Source organism: Empidonax traillii, unplaced genomic scaffold (assembly GCF_003031625.1).
Source record: "Empidonax traillii isolate 1590-97213 ecotype Southwest subspecies unplaced genomic scaffold, ASM303162v1 scaffold304:size641404, whole genome shotgun sequence".
Lineage (NCBI taxonomy): Eukaryota > Metazoa > Chordata > Aves > Passeriformes > Tyrannidae > Empidonax > Empidonax traillii.
The window spans coordinates 532627-560446 of NW_020955497.1; the positions used below are offsets into that span (position 1 = coordinate 532627).

A 27820-nucleotide genomic window follows, 5' to 3' on the forward strand; every position below is an offset into this window, starting at 1 on the left:
TGCAGCCCTGTCCCTGCAGCAACAAAGAATATTGCGTTGCTTCAAAACCGTAAGGAGAGGGTTATAAAATTATCATGCCTGTAAATTCCAGATGCAAACCATATGATTGCAAAGCCCTTCTCTCCATCCTTGTTTGAATTGACTCTCTCTTAAGCCTCCTCAACATCTGTCTGCTCTGGAAGTGCAGTTTTCCCTGTGCTCGGTCACGTGCTCAACGCACACCTTGTGCTGGGACTAAAAGGTCTTTTTACAAAAAACACTCTGCAAGTGATGAAGTGTTTGCTTAGGATTAGGTGCTGTGGTTAATACAAGCATTAAAAAATGTTTCTGGCCACTGTCCTGTGTCTCAATGGCCTCATATTTCCCCTGCTCTGGGGACGGATGTGCATCTGGTTGGAGTGGCTTTTGTCCCATTCCCTGGGCACAAAAAAAAAAAAAAAAAAAAAAAAAAAAAAAAAAAAAAAAAAAAAAAAAAAAAAAAAAAAAAAAAAAAAAAAAAAAAAAAAAAGGAGTACTGGGCTTTTAAGTATGGAAAGTTATGCAGGGGTGCTAAATATATCAGTATTTCTTGGACCTGAACTTAGCAGGATACGCTGTTCCAGCAACACTTCCAGCACGAATTGCAGGAGAGGCAGGTCTGCTTGTAAGCACTTGGGGTTTTGTTTTGAAATAGGGAGGTGCATCCACGTGCGAGGGCGGTGGTTCCAGGAGAGCTGGAGTGCAGGGCTGCCCTTGGGATCCTGCCTCTCTCTCCACTGCTGGGCTGAGCCCCTGTGAGCCCTGTGGATGCGTCTCCTCTTCCCGAGGACGATCCAGTTACACGCCTTGAGCTTTGCCATAGTAGCAGAGGAAGGGGGAGTACAAAGGTTATGGAAAACAAAACATTAATTTTCTTGACCAGCTGTGTTACAAGCGAAGTGCAGCTTATTTATACCCACGGCACAGCGTCCATAAATCAGGGCTTGCTCTCCAGCAAGGCATTTAATGAGAACTATTAAATGATTTCACGATGTACTCATCGTTACCATCTGATAAAAAACAGTGCTCCCTCCGAGGACCAGGACTTTTCAATTGCAGCTTTTTGTGCAGGAGGGAAGGAGGTGTGTGTGGGGTGGAGGGAGAGAGAACAAAGCCCTTGGCAGTGTCAGACGTGTTCTGCGAGGCTCTCTGCGGGCACATTGTGTCAGGAGCACTGATCGCACGCTCAGCCCGAGCACGGCGCCTCCCAGCCCTTAATTAGGGAGATGGGCCTCTGACGTGAATGGCCTTTGGTTTTATGTAATACCTTTCACGGAGAAAAGATCACCTGATCTGATCTGACCTCCATCTGCCAGCATAAATCACAGTGAGGGGCAGGGGGGGGTTGAGGCTGGACCCCAGTCCGTGGTCTCACAGAATGGTTTGGCTTGGGAGGGACCTTAAAGACCATCCAGTTCCAACCACCTGCCGTGACCAGGGACGCCTTCCACTACACTGGACCAGGCTGCTCAGGGCCTGGGTCAGGAAGCTGGGGAGCTCCACAGACCTTACTTGTCTCCCATCCTTGCAAAACCTGGATATTTGCGGAATCTGTGGAAGTTCAAGTCAAAGGGATCCTACCCGATCCAGGAGGCTCCCTGCACACTGTGGGGCTGTGAGAGCTTGTCTCCATGGAGGGCACAGGTCTGTCTACAGCCCTCTGGACCTCCCCCTGCGGATTTCCAGATTTCCAGGCTGGATCAAAGGCTGCACAGAGCCCTGAGCCCTGCGAGGGCTCCTTTGTCACGGGCAAACCCCGGCACTAAAATCACAGGATGGCTAATTTATGTGAGAAGGTTTTCTCTGCGTCAATGGGGAGGGCACTGCTGCCCAGAGCCTTGACCCTCTCCAAGTGCTTAATTGCTAATCAGAGCCTGGATTCAGCAGCTCCCATTCTCTGACACTTTCTGCCTCCTTCAATAAAACTGGAGAGGCTCTTGCCTTATAACAGAGATGTTTATCTTGCCTGAATTTGTGGGAAGCTGTGGGAGGCTGTCCTTTCTTACTGCGTAGCTTTAATGGGGTAAACAGTTGCTGTTACTTAGTTTCCAGCCAGACTTTTCTGAATGGGGGCTGGGAGGAGGATTCCTTAATTAATCCGTTGGGAAAGTGATTGGGATTCTGGCTTGTTGTTTTGGGTTTGTATCTAAAAAGCATCTCCCAGATGCAGAATAGCTAAACTGAGGTCCAAATGTCACCTTGCATATCTGCCTCTCTCTGATGGGTAATTTTAATTCCTCCTTGAAGGGACCTGCTCCTTCATCTGGGATGGAAACTAGGTGGTCTTGAAGGCCCCTTCCAACCCAAACAGTTCTATGGTGCTGTGATTTTTTTTCCCACCTCAAAGAAGGAAGGAAGTGCCCCTTCTTGGGGAGGAAACAGCTGTGTGTGAGGAAAATCGTGTGTGTGAGTGGCAGCATGGTTTAACACTGGCTTAAAGCTTGTCTTCATCAGCAAGTAATTTTCAGTAGGGCATGATTTCACCAGAGGATTTACTGTGATCTGCTGATAATTACCTGAGGACCCCGGGTTACTCTGCATAAATATTAATTAAATATTTTTCAGGCCCTTTTTCATGTTGTCTGATCTCTTCCAATTTCCAGAGCTTCAGTATTCCCTGAGCAGGTTAGCTGCAAAAAAAAAAAAAAAAAAAAAAAAAAAAAAAAAAAAAAAAAAAAAAAAAAAAAAAAAAAAAAAAACAAAAAAAAAAACCCAAAACAAAACAACGGCTTTGTCTGGCATCAGAATGCTGACATGTTGTCAAAGACTGCCATAGGATACAAGCTACCAGTAGCACAGAGGCTAATGAGGTAAAATCAGATTACAGTGATGTAGGCAGAGATAGCTTCAGAAACTGGAAGTGCTCACAGGCTGGATGGAAAGCTTCCCCAAGGTGCTCAGTCCTAGGCAGAAGACAAAAGTCTTCCATCAGACCTGGCTGGAGCATCTCTAACACTTCATTTTACTTATAAAGGCTGGACAAGGGACTTCCAGAGATAGGAAATACGCTGAAGTCCCTGGAGCCAGGACTCAGGCAGGTGCCATTCAGAGTCAGAGTTTGTGGATTGCTTCTAGCAGATAGCAATAGCTGTGTTTTGTAATTCTAATTTTGCAGAATGTCCCAGGCTGTTTTTAACTAGAGTTTAAATCAGGGACACTGCAGGGACTGTTGATCTCCCAAGCCACATGCCTGTTTTTTTCCTTCAGATTCCTGTGAATGAAAAGCGTGGTCCCACCAGTGCCTCCCCACAGGCACCAGGTAGTAGCTGTTTTAGGGGCACAGAAATGTCTTCTCAGGCATTTTTTTTGAAGTATTTTTATATGAAAGAAGAGGCTGTAGAAGGGAGGCACAGGTGGGGTTTGAAGGCTGGAGGAAACGCCTTGAAAAATTTTTGTGCATGTATTTGGATGTGGATCTTGTTCTGCTGCAAACCAGGAGGATTAATGGATATGTCATAGATCATGGAGTCCTAGAATGGTTTGAGTTGGAAGAGACCTTAAAGACCATCCCATTCCACCCTCTGCCATGGGCAGAGACACCTTCCACTATCCCAGGTTGCTCCAAGCCCCGTCCAGCCTGGCCTTGGACACTTCCAGGAATGGGGCAGCCACAGGTTCTCTGGGCAACCTCAGAGGGAAAGATTTCTTCCCAATATCTAATCTAAACTTGCCCCCTGTCAGTTCGAAATGTCAGTTTAGGTGCCCTGTCTCACTGTTGTATTATGTCACTACAGCACATCTCTAACCCATACTGGCTAATTATCAAATTCAGGTATATACAATCATAAAACCTGCTGAGCACTGCATGTGTGATGAGCTGCTCAAACAGCTTATACCAAACACATGTGGCATTCTGAAATGCTCGCTGCTTTCTCGAGACATGCCCGTTTGTGTGGACTCCAGACAGCTCCAGGCTGCCCTGCTGTTTCCATCCGTGCGAGTGTACGAAATGGGAGTGAGGTGCATAAACAGGTCTGGAGGAAGGTTTGCCATTAGCTGCAGGTAGTAATTTATGGTGGGAAAGCAACAGGCAATTAAACTCCTTACATTGCCGAGCATTAATGTATAGTGCAGTAAGTCAGAACATTTCCTTTAATGTTTTACTTAATGAAGATGAAGTCTCTCTCTTTATGATCTGCTAAAGTCCTTTCTACACAAGGGCTTGGGTGGTTTGTTTCAAAACTTTATTATGTTTATATATATTACCCTTACATAGCACACACACCCCAAGCCTGCATTCCAGGCTACTGCTTCTCATTGTGGACTGAGAAAAAGCAGCAGAGAGGTTTGATTAGCCCTCCACAGATTGCTCTGTGCTGCCTTGAATGCAATTTGAAGGGGACTGGGTTATTGTTGGGTTGTTTTTAACTTCATAGACAAATATCTCCACCCTGAAATGCCTCACAAGAATTTAGCAATGTGTGCAGAGACTACAGTCTTGCCTGTCCCACCTCCAGTACAAAGTGAGCCTTTGAAGTATTTTAAGTAGTGTATTTTCTCAAAGGTATCGAGCATGGTATGCAAATAAACTTCATTTCAAGCCAGGTTGGGTTACAGAAGCAGCTGGTCCACAGCTGGAACCAGTATTATGGGCTGTTCCTTCTACAAAGGATCAGTCTTCACTTGAAGGTGGTGCAAAGGGAGGAAACTGGTCTCAACCACAATGCTGAGATGAAAGCAAATATTACAGATACCAAGAAGGTAAAGCAGTTACCATGCCACTGTTCTTGTTTATTTGGGTTTTTTTTCTCCTCTGTTTTAAAACTGTGAGTCTTTTATATTGATTTAATAGTTCAGAAATGTTGCAAGTTCAGTCTGGTCCCAAGAAATACTAAGCACCATCCTTAAGCAGTTGGTGCAGCAGTGGGAGCTCAAATAGCCTTACTGGTGCTGTGAGTCCATCATTAGAAATCATGGAATTAGTTGTTTTGGAAAGGACCTTAAAGATCATCTTGTTACAACCCTCTGCCACGGACAGGAACAGTTTCCACTACACCAGGTTGCTCCAAGCCCCGTCCAGCCTGGCCTTGAACACTTCCAGGGTTGGGCCATCCAGCACAGAAATGCAGTTCTCTGCTCTCCCATGGCTTGAGATTCTTTCAGTTTTCCCTTGGGAGAGTTCAAATACCTGCAATGGAAAAAAACCTGGCGTTGTGCTTTGTGCTGGGGATGGAGATGTCTCTGCTCCCCTTTCACCACCAGCTCTCCTGGGCGTGTTGCACAGCCTGATCCTTGGAGCTCATGAGGAACTGTCTCAGAAACCATCTTAGCCCTGTGAGGATGAATGTGGCAGGGTGTGAAAGCAGAGTGCTGGCAGCAGTGGTGGCTGGTGCTGTTCTGAGCATTCCAGGTGTGGTTCAAGCTCCTTATGTTGGTGTCCTGATGATTTTGTGGTTCCAGACTGTGGTTTGTACGTGTGATAGCAGCCAGCAGTAAACTGCCGTGGGAAATATCTAGTCAGCCCCACACAACCTAATTTTTTAAAGCTGTTTGGAGGTGGCCACAGTATTTATTAACCATGGTATTAATGAAAGTGGCAGCTGTGGACCAGCATGTGAAACGATGGTGGAGGATGTGCAAGTTCAGCACAGGAGACGCAGACCTTACCTGTGCAACACCCTGAACTGAAACCAAGCATCCCAAGTGTTTTACTGCTCAAAGCCAAGTCAGCTGTTTTACATTTGGGATTATCTATTTAACAATGTAGAGCAAAATCTCTGTTGGCCTGACTGGGACGAGGTATTTGACAAAACCCTTGGAAGGCTTCAGCGGGGCCAGGGGGTTGGGGCTGAGTCTGCACTGAGCACACAGCACGTCGGACACGCCAGCAGCCTCCATCTCAGGAGCTGGAGCTTGAAGCTGGAAGGAAGTAGGTATAAACCTTGGCCTGCTCTGCGTGTCCAAGCAGAGGGCTGAGCGCCAGGAGCGCTGGGGATTTAATCCCGACACTAACGATGTTGGTTTAGCATACTTTCCGTAATCCATTCTCAAGCACGGGCGTAGATGTGGTTTGACACCTTGAAAAATGTGCTCGCTGGCTTTCCTCGGCCCTCCCGGATCCTGCCCGGGGTGAGGACCAGGTGGAAGAGAGCCAGGAGGAGCAGGAAGATGCCGTGGCCATCCCTGCTGCCTCCCTGCAGCACTCATGTTTCCAGGGCAGTGGTGTTGCACGTTTCCTGACACGCTTCCAAAGAGCTTGAGATCCTTGGATGAAGCGCGATCCGTAAATGCGGCATGTCATCATTCTTTGAACAGCTTCCCATCTTTGTGAGTGTAATCAACAGGGGACATCCTGCATTCCTCTGGAGGGAGGTAGCCCAGCCTAAGGCCTGAATGGCTAATTAAAAAAAAAAAAAAAAAAATGGATCCAGCAGTGGCTGCCTATTGCTGGTCCATATGGGATTGTATTGTTTGCTGTTGGATTTAGGATCTCGCTCCCCAGCAGCCCCATGCAGTATCCTAGAGCCTGCAAGCACATGGCACAAGGCTTCCTTCATTACCTCCTCAACTGCTCAACAGACCTGGTTTTTTTCATCTCTGAAACAAAGCAAAAAGCAAAGCTGATCACCTCCATCACTTCACAGAATCCCAGAATGGTTTGGGTTGGAAGGAGCCTTGAAGCTCATCTCATTACAGTCTCCTGCCATGGGCAGGGGTATCTTCCACTAGACCTGGTTGCTCCAAGCCCCGTCCAACCTGGCCATGAACACTGCCAGATATTGGTGAACATATTTCCTAGGCAATTCAAGTCTCATCTCCTGGAAAATGTGGTCATGGAAGCAAAGGTGGGGAGACACTCATGGCATGCAAACTTCCAAAGAGAAGATTATGAAAACCTCATTTACAGAGTGGCTTAAGTAAATAAGCCATAATTTGGAATAACAGTATCAAAGTTTGTGCTTCAGAAGGGGCAGGAGTTTCTGAGAAAGAGGCACAAGTTATTTGGGTGGGCTCTGCATGCTCAGGTATCTCTGAGCCCTTTCAGAGGGCGTAAATAATACACTGACTCAAAGCTTAGGCAGATCTCTCGGGGTTTAGTCCAAACATGCATTCCCTTTTGTGATACCAGTTATGGCACGAGCACGTTTACAAACAGGTGGGTTCCTGACATCCTTGGGTGTAGTGAGGTTGGATACAATATTCCTTTGTGATCTGGGAGGAGAAGTCAGACAGACCCCACACTGTTGCCTTGTCCAGGCTGAGCAACTCTGCAGACAAAAATGTAAATCATGCCTTAATTTTCCAGTGTAGGTGCTTTTTTGGCTTCTCACACAAGAAAGGTTTTGGAGCAGGGAGGTGCTGGTTCCCAACACGTGCGTGAATTGGCTGTTCCTGCCCTTTGGAAGGAGAACTGGCTGCAAGTGTGTCTGTCTGCTTGGGTTTCCTGGGAGTGGCACAGATAGCTCATAGTTTCATTCTCATTTAAAATTAAAGCTGATTTAGTGAGCAGCATCTGGAGACAAATATTATTCTCCTTAGGGTAGCTCAAATTCTTCTTTGGTGAGAAACAGTCTTTTAATGCTGTAACTTTGAGTGTCTTGTCTCTAGAGTTGCATTATCAGTGCCAATCTGGCCTAATACTTTTTTACATCAAACTTCTCCAAACAGCATTTGAGATCTTAAATTAAAACTTTTTGTATATATAATCTGCAAAGCTTTTTTTCTTGCTAGAATCTGCATCTTCCAGAGTTTTGTAACTTAAATCTCCATGAGATGCTTTGCAAATGCAGGAGCCAGCATTCATTTTACACATTTCATAGGGATTTTGTAAGCAATGTATTAAAGGAAAGCAATGAAATAATCTCTTAGGTTTAGGGCTTTAAATGTAGCTAACAGAGTAAGATGTCTGAGCACCACTGAGCTTCACATTCAAACCTTAAAATTAATCTTTCCCACTCCTGTGTAATATCAAGTCTGATTAATAGCTAATGCATCAGTTGCATTTAAGATGCACATCTGTTTGTGTGTATGCACAAAGAAAATATTTATGTCCCAATCCTTTCTCAGGGGCGTTTAAAATTGTTTTCTACTGAATTGAGTAAGGTCATCTGGCAAAGCCGAGCGGGTCATCAATAATTAATCCAAGCAGGCAGAGCTGAGTCTCACGGTGCTTGCAAACACCCTGTTAGACTGGATGGTTTGGCAGAGCAGGGGCAGTTCTCAGATTTTTCTCAGCAAACAAGCAAATGTGAGTTTAACTTTTGAGGGGGAGAGGGAGGCTTGATTTTATTGGGAACAGCTGTGCTGTGCTGTGCTTGCACTGCAGCACTTGGAGCATCCATATGTACAGGCAGAGCTTCTGGTCTCCCAGCCCACTTTCCCCCCTCCCATCCAGCCTGGTCACTGCCTGTGCACCAGGGCCTGGCATTTACGGCTCCTTTCCATGTGTTTGCAGACTGCAGTAACACAAGAACTTGGGTTTCTCTCACTTCAATTTTTCTGAACTTTATTGAGAGTTAGATGCTTTACGCCCAACTCTGGCTGTCCAAGAATCGGCTCCGGGGTACGAGCTTGTCATCTGGTTTGAATAGAGTCGGCTGGGAGAAAAAAATCATCTCTTCCAGAGGGTATTTCCTATCCAGGTTTGTTATCTAAGAAGATGGGATGAACATGGGATGAATAAGGGGAGAGAAGCTGGTGAAGGGTCTGGAGCATGAAGAGCAGCTGAGGGAGCTGGGGGGCCTCAGCCTGGAGAAAAGGAGGCTCAGGGGGGACCTTCTCACTCTCTGCAACTCCCCAAGAGGAGAGGGGAGCCAGGTGGGGGTCAGGCTCTGCTCCCAAGGAACAAGGGACAGGACAAGGGGAAATGGCCTCAAGCTGTGCCAGGGGAGGTTTAGATTGGATATTATGAAAAATTTCTTCACTGAAAGGGTTGTCAAGCCCTGTCACAGCTGCCCAGAGAAGTGCTGGAATCACCATTCCTGGAGGGATTGGAAAGACATGTCGGTGTGGCAGCTGGGGACGTGGGTTTAGTGCTGGGTTAACAGTTGGACTTGGAGATTCATCAGTGGTTTATGATCTTAGAGACCTTTTCAACCGAAGTGATTCTATGTGTGCTCTTCCCTTTCCACTTGGAGGGATTTGTCTGTCCTGAGGAGGAGGCTCCCAAGCAGGTTCATGTCACCAACCTGGGCAAAGCATTTTGCTTCTGGACAGACAATGCTGGGTGAAATGGGTCTGGGCTGGCATGATAGGAAAACCCCAAGTGGCAGAGAGGTGAGTGTGCACCTCTGCAGTGGCAGAAGCATTTTGTGTTCTCAAATGTTTATCTGTTTCTCTGGCTGTTTCTGTTGGCCTAACAGAGTATGTTGCACAAATATTATCAATATCCAACCTCACTGCGTAAGGTAAATGGAAATGGTTTCCATGAGGCTGAGGATGGCAGTCACCAATGCAGTGACTCTCTTCCTCCTGAGTCTCCTCAGCAGTCCAATCCATCCCAAGCATGGAGCCAGAGCATGGATTTTGAGGCTTTGGAGCCATGAAGGCATAACCCTTGGATTAAGGGTTGTATGGGACCAGGTCAGGTTGAAGCTCAGAGGCCACGTGATACCTTGATTTTGGGCAGAGAAGAGGGAACCAGATCCCCATGTGGCAGAAGGGGCTGGTTGAGTATCCCACCATCCTGATGGTCACCAGGTTCCAGCTCTCCCTGGCGTGCCATCCTCTCCCAGGACACATGTGCAGCTGTTTTGGGACAAGCAGGCTGGGAACCAACCCAAAGCCAGACCGGGCACGTGTGCTGCTCCCTCTCCTCCACCGTAACACTGGTATGCACACTTTTAATGCCTGGCCCCTGCTGAACTGCTCTGGCTTTACAAGATGAGAGAGCTCTGCAGTTCTGACAGGAAAATTGCTGCTCAGATGCCGGAACACCAGTGCTCTGCTTGTTTAAATATTTGTTCAGACCAGCTTGACTTTCCAATGTGTTTTTCCGTGAGGGATTTTGGAGGCAGGGGAAAGAAGTCAGTGCTAATAAAATCCCATGCTCTGCTGTGCTCACATGAGAGCATTTAGCCAGCAGTACCCTCTGTCCTGACAGCAGCACGTCTCTCCCATCGCCGTCCTGCCTTCCTTCGTACCTGTTTCTTACAAATACGTGGAGGGATCTGTATATGTCCTGTCCACAGAATTTCAGGGCTTTTAATGTCCAAAGCTCTTAATCTGGCACGTTCACATGTGCTGCGTTTCCTGAGAGAGAAAATAAATAGGAATGGGTGGAGGAAAACAGCTGCTGTCATCCACTTCCTCAGCGTCGTGTGTTCCATGACTGGTTGGTGCCCTGCACCCTGCAGAAATGGCAGGAACTGGGATTATCCAAGGGTTAATTTACAATCACCGTGACTAAATGTCATGCCTGTGAGGAGCAGTACGGAAAACACTTGTGCTGACCCTCTCCCAAGGTTTTTATGTAATGTCCATGGAAGTTTGCTACTGCCAGCCTCCAGCCTGTGATCTGTTCTGATCACTTCTGATCCTTTAACTTCCTTACTTTTTGTCAAAGTCCCACTTTTTCCCTGAATCACTTAATGTAAATAGTTACAATCCTCATTTCTGGCCTCTTCCCTGCTCCCCAGTGTGATGTCCTGCACCAGATCTTGGCAGCTGCCCGTTTAAAAAGACCTGGTGAAAAACCTGGTGGAGCAAAGTGCAGCAGGGACACCAAGCACTCCTCGTGCTCCTGTTTCAGCCCTACCAGTGCTTTCAGCATCCTCTTCTAAGCAGTTATTTCAGGAATTGTGTATCTGAGCTCGTTGGTTAAAGCATCATTGTGCAGCCAACTGATTAGGAACAAGCAAATTACCATAATGCTTCAAATTAAAATTTCAGCACATATATGTTTGAAAAGTGCAAGTGTTCACCCCAGGAAATGCCTTGAAATTCAGAAAAACAAGGATATGGCGAATGGCAACCTAAAGGGGATCCAAGAGAGCTGGAGAGGGACTTTTCAAAAAGGCATGGAGTGACAGGACAAGGGGGAATGGCTTCAAAGTGCCAGAGGGCAGGGTTAGATGGGATATTGGGAAGAAATTCTTCCCCGTGAGGGTGGGGAGGCCCTGGCACAGGTTGCCCAGAGAAGCTGTGGCTGCCCCATCCCTGGAAGTGTCCAAGGCCAGGTTGGACAGGGCTTGGAGCAACCTGGCATAGCGGAAGGTGTCCCTGCCCATGGCAGGAGGTGGAATGAGATGAGTTTTAAGGTCCTTTCCAACCCAAACCATTCTGTGATCCTTTGATTTCCAGCATTTTTGTTTTATTTTGGTTTGGGGTAATCTGTGCGAAAATATAACTCCCTCTACCCTCAATCTCACTATTTTCCAGTATGTTGAGATACATTGCCTGGAGAAGTGTTGTACCTCAGCTGGTTTATTCTGTTGAACTGCAGCAGTTCAACTTAAATGGGAATGATTAAGTCACAAGCCTACAGACTTCCTTCAGGTGTTAGCAAACAATTTGGCTGTTAATTTCTACCTGTTTGTGGATGCTTAAATTTAAATTAGTCACAATTAAACACAATTAGCTGTGTGTGCAATTCTGGGAGTCAAGAGAGGAGCTCTGAGATGGGTTTGTTTTTCCTGGAGACATGTTGAGCAGGAGGAGATGGCATGGCAAGGTCATCTCTAGAGGCTTCCTGCAGCCACAGAGAAGGCATCCTTGGCTGATGGCTTGTGATTGGAAGCTTCTGTGGATGGTGCACACCTTTCCAAGCAAAAAAATCTTCCCAAAAGAAACCAGCAAAGCAAAGGAAGGTGCTTTATGAGGACAGACCTTCTGTCCTGTCTCACAGCAGCTCTCCAAAATCCAGTTTTTAACCACAAAAGCGTCCCTTCTTGTCCCAGGGAGATCTATCTGTGACATGAGAGGGATCCAGATATGGTCTTGCCTGGAGTTCTGGGACCTGCTCCAGCCCTGGGTGCTGTTGGTGGCTTTGGTGCAGGTTTGTCTCTCATTGTCCTGTCAGGAAATGTGTTCCACAGCCATCCCTCAGCTGCCCATCAGTGAGCTGTTAGTCACTGTGATTTTTCTGGGTTTTCAGCGCCAAACTGATTAAATTGCACGTTTCAAGAAAAAAAAGAGGGTTTCACTCATGGCACCGAGTCTAATTATTGCATCTGTCCAAAGCAACTAGCAAAGGTTACAGTGTCTGTTTGCATTCCTCATAAAGAAAACCTTGTTAAACTCTGTCTTGCATATTTTACAGCTATGGTAACAGCCCCTGAAGAATATGCTGTCAGGAGAAATGGTGTCAGGCTTTTTTATCTCATTTTATGGAGCAGGAGTGTGCGCTGGTTAATCGGGGAGTTAGTGGGAAGTCTGGATGGTGACACACAGGTGCCTTGTACAAACAGAGGGCGAGTTTGTGGGATGGAGTTTGCTGACAGAAAGTGGAGCTGCTGGGAGGGTCAGTGGTCATGGGACACAGAGTTATGGATCAGCCAAATGACTGGGGCTCTGTGCGCTGGAATGCGAGATCATTTGTCTTTTTATAATTAACTTTGGTGCCTTGCTTTGGCCCTGCGTGGTGTTTTTCCTACCCACCCCAATTTTCAAAGGATTATGTAAAAGCTAATTTTAACCTGTGGCACTGATCATGTGTCGATCAATCCCCATCTGCTCTCGTTCTCTGAAGTCAAGTTTCAGCAGGTCTCGGGTTGACCTGGATTCTGGGGCTGTTTCCATCCCTGTGGCCCTGACTATCCATGTCAGCTACCTCCACTGAGACTTTTATCTCTTAAATATTTTGTCCATGCAGTAATCCAGCTGTTTCCTTTTTGTCCTCCATATGTTTTGTTGGAAATGAGCACAAGTGAGGCGCTGAGGAAGTCATTCCAAACGGTATGTGAACTTTCCTAGGACAGCATGACATGGAGGTCTGGAGCTCAGGCAACCCTTCCTTGCTGCTGGTGGGATGGTTGGCTCCCAGCTCACAGGACACCTCAGCACTCAGGTCCAATTCCCCCTTGCAGCAATTGTTCCCCATTAAAGTGCCATTAGAACTATCTGACAGCACCGTCCAAAACTCGCCCTTGACCCACAGTCCAGAACTGGAATCCCATCTGGTATGGGAAACAGAAGAACTAACTCAAAGTCTATGGGGTTTTTTGGGTCATCTTTTTACGCTGTCTTTTCTCCCTCTATTTCCTCCATTCGCTTCCAAGACCCCCAACAGTCCCTGCAAAGGACCAGGAGGGCCAGCGTAGATCCCTTTTTCCCTCACAGATGTTCAACTGCATCTGGGTGAACCACTGAGGAAAATGACACTGCAGTTAGGGCAATTCAGGACCATCCCTGATAGCTGAGTCTTGGCAGGGAATCTGGCTTGTCAGAACAGGCTTATGCAAGTGGAAATCTCACCCAGACAGTAAGTGAACCTTCTTGTTCTTGCAGCAGCTGATTTTTCACAGCACGTTGTGATGCGGGGTTTGGTTTCATGCCTCACCACCAGTGAATCCATCGCTTGCTGCCAGTCAGCAGTTCTGACACTGGACCTTTCCCTGAGAGCTGGAGCTTCTCTTACCAAGTGAAGAGTTAAAATGGCAGAGCCAGTTTCCTGCATCCCCCTGCTGCTCCCTTGATGTCTCCGAGCGAAGCATTGATCTGAACTAACCAGTTTAGTGTGAGCACAGGGTCTGGCTCAGAACTGCTCAGCTGCTGCAGCCCTGACAGTGATAAATGGCCCCTGGGAGAGGAGGATGTTTAGTTATCTCCTGAGGATTTGATAGACGTGAGTAACTACCGAGCCTCCAGACCCCTGTCTGAGTTGTTTGCATCGCGTTGAAGATACTTCGTATCGTTCACGCGTGGTGATGCACGGGTGGTTTGGGGTGGCTTTTCTTTTGAAGAACATAACTCTCTTTAACATCACCCTGAGCACAGATCATGTGTCTGCACAGGCGCTGAAGAGGGACCACCCTGGATTTTGGAGGGATCCCGTGCTAAGCCGCTTCTTTCCCTGACCCCTTCATACAGCAGCCAAGCGGCCACCAAAGGGCAGTGCGGCAGTGCAGGGCCACATTTCACAGTGCTGTGGCCAGCGTGGGCTGGAAAATGTTCCTTGTGTGTGTGCACATCCAGGCTGGGGTGCTCAGCCACTCCAAGGAGTCCTGCTTTAACAGAGAGAGCGTTTCCCAAGGCTGTAGTTGATTTTTCACAAGCGAGTTTGTGCGCTGGCCAAGACTGCTGACAGCTCAATGTTCAGCTGCAGTATATAATTTTCTGTCATTTTGATTTATGTTCTTCCCTGCAACCAGAGTCCCACGTGAGAAAAAAAAATCGGAAGGAGTCTATCCTAAAGTTAGCTCAATGCTAACTTCTTCAACTGACCTAGCAAATTAAAGATATTTTTAGATGGGTTTTTTTAAAATTTATTTATTTATGGAAGATGAAAGAGTAAAGTATTAGAAAGTAACCTCTGCAGTCAGTTCTGTGACCTGCAGTCGTGATGCCTGCCAGGCGAGGCACAGGGTCATTGTCACTGAGAGAGAAGCAGAGCTGGAAGTGTGAGACCAAGATCTGCTCTTGGCTGAAGTTTCCACCTGCACTTGATGGCCCAGTCCAGGGAGGCTCTGATGTGCCAAAGCAATGCCCAGGGCATCAGGGCCGAGCTCCAGAGCAGGGCTTCACTTTAGGGGATCTTAAAACTCCCAGCATCTGGGGGTTTCTCCTGGGAAAAAGCCCAAATTCCCCAGGGAAGAGGAGGCTGGTGTAGAGCCACTGTCTCTGCTCCCTCTAGACAGCAGAAGAAGGGCTCATCCTCCACCAAACCTGTCCAGTGTGCCCAGAGGTTTCATGGCACAGCTCTCACTTCTGCCTCGCTCCTGGCACCCAGACTTGGGCTCCTGAATTGTTTTGCTACATTTGGAGCTTTGCTTCTTGGCATTAGTGTTTGGGGATTATTGCTTGCAGTTTCTTTTCCACGGATGCCTAAAAGAGCAGCGCTGAGCGACGGGGTGGGGGGGAACAAACCATCGCTGGGCTGTTTGCGTGAGCTACAAAGCGTCTGTGAGACAAAGGGAGGGACCACATGAAACAGCACTTGGGGTGGCACTGGCAGGGAGAAAAGCTCCACTCACAGCCCCAGGAAAAGGCAGGAGAGCAGGGAAGTGTGTTTATCCCAGCTCTCTGATTTCCTACGGACTTCAGACAGTTTTTATTTATTCCGTTTCCCCCCACGTAGCGGCGACGAGGATGTAGGTAATCTAAGACATATGACAGGGCTCAAAAGGAGAGCTCCAAAATGGGCTGTGGGCTGAAATTGTGCTCACTTCCCAGCCCAGGGGTATGGATCACTGGTGAGGGGACAGGGAGGTGTCATGGGGCTGTCACAGGAGGGAAGCAGGGTCCTGGCTGGAGCACCTGCAGCACTTCAGGGCTCTGCTCTGCACCCTGCCTGCTTTGAGGAAGACATCTACTTGATAAGGGCTGCATATTCCTCTCATTCTCTTCTGGTTGGCACCAGTGAAGTGTTAGTAAAATGACTGACACCCTCGTGTTGTGAGCAAGGCTGTCTGTCTGCAGCATGAGCAGCAGAAGAGGATTGTAGGGTGCCCAGCTGTAACCCTGTAGGGTACTGGGCTGTGAAGCAGAAGGGAAGTAATGGGGCTTGGATCAATATGAGGGATGCAGCAGATAGAAACGGAGGCTGTGTCCACCCCTGAGATCCCAGAGGGCAGTTGGGCAATGCAGCAGGGTGAACTTGGAGCTCCCCTGAGCTAAGGTGGGTTTTATTATTAACCTCAGTGGAGCCAGGAGTTGGTGGTTGGCCGGTTTGTGTGTTGTGATCCCATGGTATTTGGGTAAATGGGTAAAAATACCTCATTTCATATATATTTATCTCTCTCTAGATATATATATACACACATACACACACACATGCCACACACACCCCTTTCACAGGACACATCAAGTGTATACAGGGCCTTTCCTTGATGGCTGGCATTTAGCAGCTGAGTTACAGATGGATTTCTGTGTAGTCAGCACAGATAATAATCACAAAAATCCTTTTAATAGATCAAAGAATGCTGTGGAATTGAAAATTTCTTTTAGAAGCGTTCATTTTGAGCAGTTCTTAGATTTTTTTCTCCTAATGTATAGGCTAGGGAAAAAAAAAACGTTTTTCAGGGGGTAAAATGGGAAGATGCTTTTATTCATTACTCTATTTAGATCTTCACTCAAATAAAAGATAAATGACAAGACGTGAGTGTTTTACTATACACCCAAAGATATTTCTGTATTCATAGAAGCCACTTGGTTAAATCAGGGGTGAGCAATGATCACTGTCAAAGGGATAGGTTCACACTGGATTTTTACTTGGTTTATGTTTGAAGGTTTTTCTCCATTGCATATTACAACTTGCTTTACCTTCAGCAATTTAAACTCTTTTTCAGTTCAGAAAAAACCTAAAAACCATCATAATTACTCTTTTCATTGCACCCTAGCCCTGTATTGAGGCAGACTTTGGATATTTAATGATGCATCTGCCCTTTGAATAAGATGCTTTTATGACAGCCACCCCCAGCACAGAGTGTTTCATGGGGACATCGTCCTAGTGCTGGACACGGTGTTGCAAGTGGCACAAGGAAAGCTGAATCTCAGCTGAAAATACAAAAACATACTATTTTCCCTAGTTGCATAGCGTAACTTCGCAGCAAGTAAACCCTCGAGCGGCGTGGGCTCTTGGAAGAGGCCGTGCCTTTGTGAGGAGCTCATGTGCTTGGACACGAGAGGAGGGCGGCTGAAAAAGGAGCAGGAAAGGAAAGAGCCCTGGGGAGCTTCAGCGCTGGGACTGAAGAAATGACTTGATGCTTGTACAGACAAGTGCTCACCAAACTCTGCACATCATAAATAATCATCTCTCTGTCTCCCATGCGTCCGATGGGAAATGCATCTCCCCCCACTGAGACGCTGTGCTAAATAAAGGGTTGCCCTTCCCGGGGAGCGGGAGAGGTGGGAGGTGGACATTCAGGCTCTTTCCCAAAGGAAAGTCATTAAAGCGTACAAAATACATGTGTTTTCTCTTCAGCAGCTGTTGGGTTTCTCAGCCCAAGAGCCATAACAGGACCACGGGGCTCGGAAAATTTCTGCCTCCCACATCTGCCCCCAGCTCCCCACCAGCGGTGCTGCTGAGTCAGCGAAATGGGGCTGTGCATCTGCGCCTCGTTAGGGCAGTACCGCTAATTGAGTCATTGGCAAAAAATGGCTTCGAGCCTCTCTGCTTTGGGGTGGTGACTCAGTGTGGAGGGTGAGTCTCAGCCTTCTGCTGGTGGTGTCTCAAAACTCCGCTGCTGCGTTCACAAGAAGATGGTGGTCCTGCAAAATGAAACCCTGACGAATCCTCCCTTTTCACTTTTCATGTCTCTAGGCTGGAAGCGAGTTCTTCTTTTCTTTACCTCTTACTAGAGAAAAAAACTTGGGGGAATAATTATTTGCAGTTTTTTAAGGTCCTAGGCTTGCAGTGAGGTGTCCTTATACCGATCCCTCTCTGGTACTGCTATTGCCTGAGTGAAGAAGTGCTGTGTCAAATGCAGTGCATTGATTTGGATTAGTTCATTAACTAATTGGAGATTCTCTCCCAGTCAAGGCTTTGCAAAGCTTTGCCCAGCTCAGTGGCACAAGGACACAGGATCTACCTGGGCATGTGGAAAAGACCTGCCTGTGGGGGAGAGAAGGGGAAAAGGGGGTAAAAAACCAGAAGAGGGGGGAATGCGAACCTCAGGCTCACCAGAGGGTCCTCCATTGGGGGTCACCTGGGTGCTGCCCTGGCCTGTGTGAGCAGCAGGAGAGCCAGGGACATGGGAGCTGTTTGGGAGCCTGCCCTTGCTCAGCTGTGCCCTTCTGTACCCTTTGCAGACCTTCAGATGAAAACCACCCCGATGTGAAGCCTGACGCCTACGTGAACAACCTGGCTGAAGCGGTCGACATCATCCTCCAGCACCTGTAAAACCCACCAGCAGGAACAGGGATGAGTCCTTGTGTGTAGCCCCTCCATGGAACCACTTCATCCTCTCCCACCTCCACCTCACCTTAACAAACCCAGGCCCAGCCTTGCCCGGGGTGGTGGGCACCCGCTTTCCTAAATATTCCACGTAATGGTACTAAAATGATCTACTGACCTCATCCAAGGGAACTCCAAGCCCACTGTCTCGAATGTTCTCCTCTTAGTGCCTATGAGGGGCCTCTACCCCATCTGGGTGATTCTGGGGGGGCTGTTCCCCCTTTAACTCTTCCCTCAGGCCAGGTACCCAGCCTAGAGGTGTCCAGGTGTGAAACAGGGAACCTGGCACCCCCCCACTGAGAGACTTACCTGTTTAACCCATCTGTGCTGTGCCTTTTGGAGTGCCTGAGATGGGATGGAGGATGTCCTTGAGGGGGGATGGAGGCCACCAAGCCCTGGTGGGGGCTCTGCAGGGTCCTGTGTGTGCCTTGGGTGGCACAAAACCCTGGGGAGGGGGGACACCCCTGGATCCAAGCCAGTAAATGTGGTTCTGCCAGGATTAGCCTGTCTGGAACAGCCCTGGGCGAAGGCATGGGAATGTGGTAATGCTGTGACACATTAGGGAATAACTGTACTATCCTGTCAGGAATAAACCCCATCCTTTGGATCTGGCCTATTTGTCCTTGTGTTCAGTTGGATCAGCACTGGCAGGGCTGTTTACAGGATCTGAAATGCTTTTCCCTATCTGGAATAAGGTGGCAGGGACCATGGGACTGATGGGCTTTGCCTTCCCTCCATCTACAAGCAGACGTGGTTATGTGGGAGGGGGTGTGGGTTTCCTGCCTCTTCCCAATAAGATCCTGGACATGCAGCCAAGGATGCTCCCTGTGCCAGGGAGCTGTTGGTGTTGAGTCCCACACAGCTCCAGCTTGAGAGGGACTTCACGAGGGCATAGAGTAACAGGACAAAGGGGAATGGCTTTAAAAAGGGTAGGTTTAGATTGGATATTGGGAAGAGATTTTTCCCTGGGAGGGTGGGGAGGCCCTGGCACAGGTTGCCCAGAGAAGCTGTGGCTGCCCCTGGATCCCTGGAAGTGTCCAAGGCCAGGTTGGTTGGGGCTTGGAGCAACATGGAATAATGGAAGGTGTCCCTGCCCATGGCAGGGGGTTGGAACAAAATGGTCTTTGAGGTCCCTTCCAGCCCAAACCATTCTGAGATTCTTTGTACTCACTGAACGTCTCCTGGGACTGATCCCACACCAGCACCACATGCCTGCCAAGAATCTGCCACATCATTTTAGCTCCAGCTCAGCCCCATCCTGCTGCCAGGAGCTCTCAGCACGTGCAGGGCTGCAAAGTAGTGCTCCACGGAGCAGGGGCAGCCATGAGATTTGCTTTTTTTTTTTCTTCTAACCACAATAAGGATTTCTAAAAGGAGCTGCTTCCTGCTTCCAGGCATTGCAGCTCTCCCGCACGTCCCCAGGGTTTTTAGTTTCTCTCCCCCATCAGTTCTGCAGTACAGGTGTTGCAGCCTGTGTGGTAACTCCTGGCCATTCCTCACGTGGCAAGAGCGTGGCTGAGACAGGGGCTCAAAATGGGTGGAAAAATTAAAGATTAGGGGTTGCTCTGTCACGTCCTCTGCCCACCCTCACCGACACGTGGCAGCAGTTGCCCAGTTCACCATTTAGAGGCAAAAATCCCCTTTTAATCAACATGTCAGCAGCTCTGCACCCTCCTGGGCTCTGGGCAAGGCTTTAAGCTGCTTCAGACGTCCCATGGGCCCCTGGTCAGGTATGTAATTCTGTTTGTGTGTTTATATGTAATGTGCTGGCCAGTGCCTGCATTCAGCCACTGCTCCCCACATCTGCAAGCAGGAGGTGAATGATAATTCCAGCCCCAGCAGCCCCAACAGCTGAAGAGGACCCTGCTTGCTGAAGGACACCAAAAAGTGATTCTCCCTGTTTCTGGAGCAACCTGTGAGTGTTGGAACATTTGTCTTTCAGAGCTACCAGCTGGCCCCTGAGCTGCAGGGCACCCCTTTGGGGACGGCAGGGGGAAAGCGGGCTGGGAATTGAATTCTAATAAAATAAACTACATCTGGGAATATGACCTTAGCGCAATTTTTGGGTCTGTTTTTGTATCTTTTATCCTCTGGGTAGTGGTTCAGCCAGAGCATGTGGTACTGTCAGCACCCACACACACGGAAGGATGCCATAAACCCTGATCGAACATTCGGGCTGTGACGGATCACTGAGAATTTCTTTTTTATCCCCTAATTCTTCCTTTTTTTGTTCTATTATACTAAGCCTATCACTTCAATCTGATTAAGTTTAGGCAGATAAACATCCTGCCATCTGTCATGAAACTTTTTATACTGTTTGCTCGCTGGAGGAAGCACAGCCGTTTTCCTTTTTGGGTTATAAAGGGGAGATCTCGCCCTGTTTCCCCATGTATTTATTTAACACCCCTGTGTGCCCTTGCCCTGCTGTCAGCTCTGGCCTTGCCTGAGTTTAGGGGTGAGACATTGAGTTTAGGAGTGGAACATTATCTCTGTCCTTAAACACAAAGAATAAGGTGCTATTTGGCATTTAAATTTGCCGTTTGTTGTTAGATTTTCGGCATTTTGTTATTGTATCTTCAGCTGTGTCACAACTAAATGACAGCCAGGATCAGGCTGGGGGGGCAGTGGGAGACAACCCCCACCAGGGTGGGATGTATCATGTCTGTCTATATGTGAATATCACAAAATGTCCATTTTCCAGTGCAATGGGAACTCCTTCCTGTTTCTAACACAGACACCTCGATGGAGGGTCCCAGCTGGGGGATTCGCCAACACACACGCATTTTTGGGACACCCCCTCCCAGCACCCATGGAGATGGCCAAGAGGGTGCAGCCAGACCCCTTCTGGGAGAGGAGAGAAGACTCCTGCCCCATCAAACTCCAACCAGTGCCACAACCCGGCTGTCCCATCCCCGAGGGGCAGCGGCGTCCCCAGCCCCCCTCGACCCCGCAGCACACAGAGATGAGACACCGGCCCGGGGGTTATTGAACCAGGAAGCTTTATTTACACAGTAAAAGTAACAAGCAATTTCCTGAGATTGAGCTGCTCTAGTGCAATCAAGTCATGGAGGGGGTGGGAACGTGCAGCCTCCTCGCTGGCCCGCGGAGGGGGCACCTCGGGCAGCCCCTCCCCGGGGACACGCACGGCGCTTGTGCAATTGCCAGCAAGACTTGGCTACTACAGGTCATAGCTTCAGAAGGCTTGGTGTTTCTTTTTTTTTATTTATTTATTTTTCTCCTCATCCTTTTTTTTTTTTTTATTATTTTTATTTGGCCATCCTCTTCTTTCGCTTTCTTGAAAACACCGAACTCGTACGCGCCGTAAAGCACCGCTACGATCCTAGAACATCCTACATCAGTCTGTTCGCCTGGGCAGCCAGGAGCTTTAAACAATGCACTTGAAACACAACTTTATTGGCCAAACAGGCTATGCTAGAACGTGGAAAAATTACAATCTATTTTACAAACACTTCTTTTCATTGTTTCATTTTGTTTTTTTTAAAATGTACTCTTTCATAGAACCAGCTCAAAGAGCTACATCTGCAAATACACAACAAACTCCCATGTGCCTGCTAAGACTTTTTGTATTAAAATCCTATTTTTTCATGATGATTGCTGCTGACACAGCTTTGCTGTCATCCTAAAACAGTGGTTGCCCAGACTGGGTCACACCTTGGACAAGCCATCGGGTCTCTTCACAATAATAAGCTTGTTTTAGCCACTTAGCAAGGAATAACATCCTTTGTCTGCATATTACTTTAACATCACATTCTGGCAGCCGGCAGGGATTTGTTGGGGGGGAGTTGGAAGGTTACCAAAGCATCTGTGTAATAGGTGAAGTCCTTTACAAACCAGGAGCAGGACCCCCAGGTCCTGCTCTCCCACTGCGGGCGTAGGGGACAGATCTCCTGACGCCAGGGAGCAACACCACTTCTGACTTTACAATCAACAGGATGTCCCCTGAATCTGAGGCACATACTATATTATATTTAATATTTTTTAATTACTTTATTTATATATATATTTATATATATATAAATCCACAAACGTTTTACCTCTACAGAGAGAGAGAGAGAGAGAGAAAAATTTAAAAAGTAAGGCTTTACTAAACTGAGAATAAGTACATGAAATCATACAAACCCAACAAGAGATACCCAACAGAACATCACTGTGGCCTCAAAACTGTCGCTAACTGTAGTCTGTGCCTACGCCAACGTGCCCAGTATAAGGCCATGACTCATTGGAGAAGCGTTTTTAGTAAGGCAAACAGGTTGTGCTGTATGTAAACTGAATGCTACGGCTACGTCCAGTGCAGCTGGATCGTGGTCCATCGGCCACCTCCCCACACTGCAGGGTTAGCGTGGCACCAGGAGCAGCCCTTGGAAAGAAAACAGAAGCCCTTAGGAATTCCAGCCCCAGCGATGCACGTGCGAGAGCCCGCCCGGGGCTCTGCGGCAGCAGCCGGACACGGATTTGGGTGTCTTTGCCCTTTTTGGGCCAGCTGAGGAGGTGCCTGTGGCCAGCAGGAACTGTGTGCCCCGAGACTGGGACGTGTCAGTGGTGGGAAGGATGGATGGAGCATCAGGAAGACTCAGAGCCAAGAACTGTGCTGTGGGGGTGACACTGCAGGGGCATGGACAGAGGGGCGGCAACCTGGGAAAACACTGGCATGGCTGGACCCTCCCAAAATGTCTGAGACCAGCAGCGTCTTCCACAACAGGAGGGCTAAAAATTCACCCAGGATGTATTTTCTTCTAAGTGATGCATCAAGCAACGCTTTAAAAGAGCTGGAGGGCTCCCCAAAATGAAAAGACATGCCTGTTGTCCCCTCCTCAAATACCTGGGGCTGGTCCTGCTTGCCTGGAGGGATCCAAACCTCTGTGGTGCCAGGACAGGGATAACAGCCAATGGGTTCCACTGTGGTGGGAGATGCCACACATATCCCAAACCACTGCAGAGAAAAGTGCACTAACAACCAGAAATGGTGAATGAAACCTGTACCAGCAGCTCTCAGTCTTTCTGAGTTAGGGACCCTCAAAGCACTGCCCACGAGGGTGCTGAACCCCATTAAAAATGTCATGTCTTCAATTGCTGTTGGTATCAATGATTTTTTTTTCCTTTCTCGCTTTTGCAAAGCTCGGGAAGTGAGCCCTGAACTTGAAGGAACCTGCAGAGGATGCTGGAAGCCACTCGTACAGCCTCCCTAGAGCTTTAAACAAACAAACAAAAGAAAAAAAAAAACAAAGGGAGAAGAAAAAAAAAGTGTCCTTCTAAACCCGTTAGCAAGTGGACAGCTTATTTTTAGCAAAGAGAATTCATATTGTAAAAAACAGAATGGTCACCATTTTATCTGTGCTTAAAAAAAGGCACAGGAAGAGGAAAAGCTTTCAGTGCTGCTACCTGGATTTTCAGCCTTTTGCCAGCTGACTTTGTCAAGTAACCCCGCTGTGACGTGCCTCGGGCGCGCAGCCCTTCACAGTAAAGCCAAAAAAAGAGGGTGGCAGCCGTGCCCTGGGTAGCAAAGAGGGCACAGCTGCTGATAAATGGGTAAACAGCCCAGCCCCAACAGGGTGATGGGAACACAAGCTAGGGTGGCACCGAGCCTGAGTGGGGCTGTTTCCCAACAGGGTTGAGAGGGGGCTGGGAATTAAAAAAAAAATAGGGAAGAAGAGCATTTGAGCATTCCCAGGCAGCACCCGGCAAGCGCTGCTGCGGACACCACCCCACGTGGGCCAGGGGTCCCTTTAATTCCTCATCAGGAAAACTTAAAAAAAAAAAAAAAAAAAAAAAAAAAAAAAAAAAAAAAAAAAAAAAAAAAAAAAAAAAAAAAAAAAAAAAAAAAAAAAAAAAAAAAAAAAAAAAAAAAGGCAGTAAAAATCCAGCTTTTGCCATTATTAAATTTAAAAGCAAAAGACTTCACTTGTGATTTCCTTCTCACGGCACTGCCGGGGACACGGGGAGAGAGGGGGTGCTGGGGCTGCACGGGATGTGGCGGGAGAAAAGGGGCCACAGCCACCCCGGCAGTGGCCACCAGCCAGTGCTCAGTTTGCAAATCTCAATACTCTGGTTTCCCCCCACACACTTCTTCAAGCCCCAGGGGTGGTGGTTTCTCCTTGTGCATCCCTTTCTGAACTAGCACAGGTGGGACCCAGGGGAGCACGGCCAGCTCCATCAGCTCCAACCCTGTCCTGGGAAAAGCCATTTACTCGCTCATGGCGAGACTTTGGCAACCCCTGTGCCTGGTTTTCCTACCGGACAGGCACTTTCCTCCGGCTTGGCTGATCTCTGGCTACAGTAGTTACAAAGAATTTCAAGATTTACACACACATGCACACAAATTGCTCTAAATACCTGATGAAATTTTGGCAAAGCTGCTTTGTCCCCTCCAGCTGGCAGGAGGGGGAGCAGTGACAGGACCCCGCAAACCGCAGCGAGGAGCCCCTCCAGGGCTCTGCTGGCAGCCCCCGACACCGGGGGGGCGAGACGACCCGCTCCCTCCTCAGTTGTTCTCGATCTGCTCGATGTCGATCTCGCCGTCCAGCTGGAAGAGACTCTCGGCGCCTGTCCCGCCGCTCCGCCAGGCCACCCTGTCCTCCTCCTTCCCGGCGCCCTCCTCCTCCTCCTCGCAGGAGAGGTCATCCCTGCTGGCCCGGGGGTCCTCGGGCTGCGGGCGGGGCGGCCCCGGCACGGGGGTGCAGGCGGGGGTCCTGCCCGGCATCACCTCCGGGGAGCGGCGGGATGCGCTCCAGCCCGGCGGGCCGGGGGGCCGCTGGGAGCCGTCCTCGGCCGCGGCGCTAAGGCAGGTAAGGCTGTTGAAAGTCTGGCGGTTCTGCAAAGGCAAGGGGAGAGAGGCAGCTGAGGCAGGTGTGGGGACAGGGGAACGGGGGCGGTCCTGAGGCTGGGCTGGGATAGAAGTTACAGCAGGCGAGCTGAGAGTACTCCCGACCCCGTCCCAAACTTGAGCCTCCCATCCCAACAGAAAGCGAGAAGAGCAGCAGAAACACTCGCAGCCAGATGGTCCCCAAAAGGTCAGCAGACACTGCAAACCCCCACCTCCCCATCCACGGCAGCTCCTGCACCTCTCCTGTCCCTGCAACGGGCGATGGCATCAAAACCACCCCCAGCATGCTCTGGATCAGTTACACGACCGTCTCCACCCCACACATCCCCTGGCTGCGTGTTTAAGGCAGTACAGAGCTCGCCAAAATCAAATGAACTTCAGCTCTTAATAAATCCAAGGTGCTTGTGCTGAGTTGCTACCCACAAACCACACACTGCTGAGAGGCTTGGGGTGCTGCCACTACATGACACACACAGTAACAGGAGCCACTGCAGGAGACAACACAGAGGCTGCTGTATCTAAAGAGAAGTTCCTGCTGCCCCAGGAGGAGCTGCCCACTGCCCAAGCTGGGGGAAGCTACATTTCACATGGCCTTCAGTCTATGAAACCTTCAAAAACCTGAAGGCCAGTGTGAAAAAATAGGCATTTGCCCTCTAAATATGCAACTTCAGTTCCCCACGTCATCCTTCTCATATTTTTAAAATCCCAGACGTGCCTCTCCATGAGGTCTGTCCTCTGGGTGCTGGACATGCAACAGCTTCAAGCAGAGATTTGCACGTTGTGGTTAATGGACAACTCTGTAATTACCACTGGGGGAGGCCTGAGGACACAGGAGAAATACTTTCTAAGTACTTAAAAAAATTTGCAAGCATATTTCCAACAGTGATTTAGGCACTTGGAAAGCCTTGGAAAGTCTCCTGAAAGTCAATAGCCCTCTCAGAAGTGCAAATCCTTTCTACAAACAAAACTCTGGCAATTTTGGGAATGTTAATTTTTCTCCTTCTTGACTGAGTTCATCTCCTGGTTCCGTCGCTTCCCAGGGCTTGGTACTCAGGTGTGGATGTGCCGAGCCGCTCCAGGTGGGATAGAGCATCCTGAGAGGATGGGAGATACTCTACAGTGCTTCAGAGAGGGACATGAGTGATTTCTGTAGTGATGAATAATGGAGGATGCAGCCTGGAGAGCAACTAAAAAGGTTTGTGCTACATTCTTCTCATCCAAAGGAAAAGTATTTCCAAATCTGGAATGTCTCGGAGAACAGCCACGAAGATACCTGACTTTCAGGGAAATTTTGCATTTTTTGGGCCTTTGGCAAGACAATCAATCCAACAGCCTCATTTTCCCTGCTCACATTCACATATGCTTCATCCCAAGCCTCGAGTCATTCCAGGTGCTATTTCTGCCTTCCCTGCAAGAGGATGGAAAACCCCTTCCCATCCTGGTGCTCCCAGCATCGCGGCGGCTGCTGGTGGAGGAGGACCTGCCACATGCAGGTCCCTCTGACACGGGTCTGACAGCTTGGAAAGCAAGTTTTTACAGGCACTAGCTGCCACAAAATCCCTCACCTTACCTTCCCAGGAGCCTGGTCAGAATCACCACCCCCAGGATGGTGATCACCAAGCCAGCATTCCATGAGCTGGCTGTGGAGCCGTGGTGGATCAGCCACCGCCGTCGATGCGGCGCCTGTTCTCAGCCCATCAGAAGCTCCTTGCTCATTTTTTATTTACTGGGTGAATTTAGCACGTGCTGAAGTGCTGAGCTGGCAAAGCTGGGCGGTCAAACCCTCTACTGACATGGGCCAAGGAGCAGGGTTGGTGGCACAACGCAGCACTTGTTCCCCATGGCCAGGCAGTCCTGAGCCCCCTCCGAGCCTCCCCACAACCTTGGCCTTCACTGTCAGGCAGAAAGGGGTAGCAGGCACCTCAAATGCTGTTGGTCTCAGGGAAACCAAGGGAATCCAGATCCCCTTCGTGGATCTGACACAGGTGGCTTTGGGGAGATTTCTGGCCATCCTGACTTCACCCAGCAAGCATCTGCACTGTACCTTACACCCAGACCCCCTTTGTCAACCACAATGACCCATTTTTGACCACTTGAGATGCTGGCTTTTCTTCCCCCAGCTCTCCCCAAAGCTGCTGCAATCCAGCATGCTGGGCAATCTCTCAGGGAGAGGGAAAAAAAATGAGACATTTCTAATGCAAGGACCTGAAAAATCAAAATACAAATAACAAATGCTTGGCCTCTGGAATGAGCTGCAGGGTGTTCCAGAGCAACGAGGCCCTTCTTGCATGTTGGTGACCAAACTCTGGCTATGTCTCCATCCCACAGGATCTTGTGATGCTCCACACTGTGCAAGGACCAAGGCTACAATCTGGGAGGGCTGCAGGAGCCGACTCATCCCCCATATCTATCCTTTTCCCCAGGTTTTCCCTACCTTTTAGCATGTATCTTCATCAGGGACCGAGGCTGGAGGCTGCAGCCCCGACAGCAAGCAAGCTGGAGAAATCCCCAACAACATTCCTTCGTGTAACTCTTCCCTTGGCAAAATAGCCAGCTGTGAGCTTTTCCCTGGAACACATCCCTGCAAACACAGTGGATCTACTAGAGTCAGTACCAACAGGACTGTGATCCCCGTGGTGATCGCAGCTATTGCTCAAACACCCTTTTTCTCTTCCACCCTGCCAGGTGATTGCCGCAATTTTCCCGGGAAAGGTGTAATGCTCCAAGCTTCCAGCACCACCAGCCCTACCTCCCAAGCTGTCAGCACCTCCTGTTAGCTCACTGGGCTACAGTTGCTTCAGAAAGCTGAAAACAAACCGGTGCCAGAAGGGAAGGGGGGAAGCGGGCGGCGAGCGGTGCTGCTGCATGCGGGAATGATGTGCCTCTGCCAGCAAAGTCACCTCCACTGGGGGATTCTCCGCCTGGCTCAAGTTTAAATCACTCTCCGAGGCAAACTTCTCCTGTAAAAC

At 48.8% G+C, this 27820-nt stretch overlaps 2 protein-coding genes across 3 annotated transcripts in view; one reads left to right on the forward strand and one right to left on the reverse strand.

Moving 5' to 3' along the window:
- Positions 1-18622, forward strand: part of LHPP (phospholysine phosphohistidine inorganic pyrophosphate phosphatase) — a 76760-nt gene extending 58138 nt beyond the window's left edge. Inside the window, exon 7 of the mRNA XM_027890955.1 lies at positions 17866-18622. Coding sequence (XP_027746756.1) covers positions 17866-17956 — 91 coding nt within the window. The 3' untranslated portion in view covers positions 17957-18622. The remainder of the gene's footprint in view (positions 1-17865) is intronic.
- Positions 9070-27820, reverse strand: part of FAM53B (family with sequence similarity 53 member B) — a 57036-nt gene continuing 38285 nt past the window's right edge. The window contains exons 5-6 of one of the 2 annotated variants that reach the window (XM_027890953.1): positions 24496-24839; positions 9070-9081 (exon numbers count right to left, since the gene is read on the reverse strand). In XM_027890953.1, coding sequence (XP_027746754.1) covers positions 24510-24839 — 330 coding nt within the window. In that variant the 3' untranslated portion in view covers positions 9070-9081; positions 24496-24509. Of the gene's footprint in view, positions 9082-23859; positions 24840-27820 lie in introns of those variants that run through there. The other variant, XM_027890952.1, reaches the window with a different exon arrangement.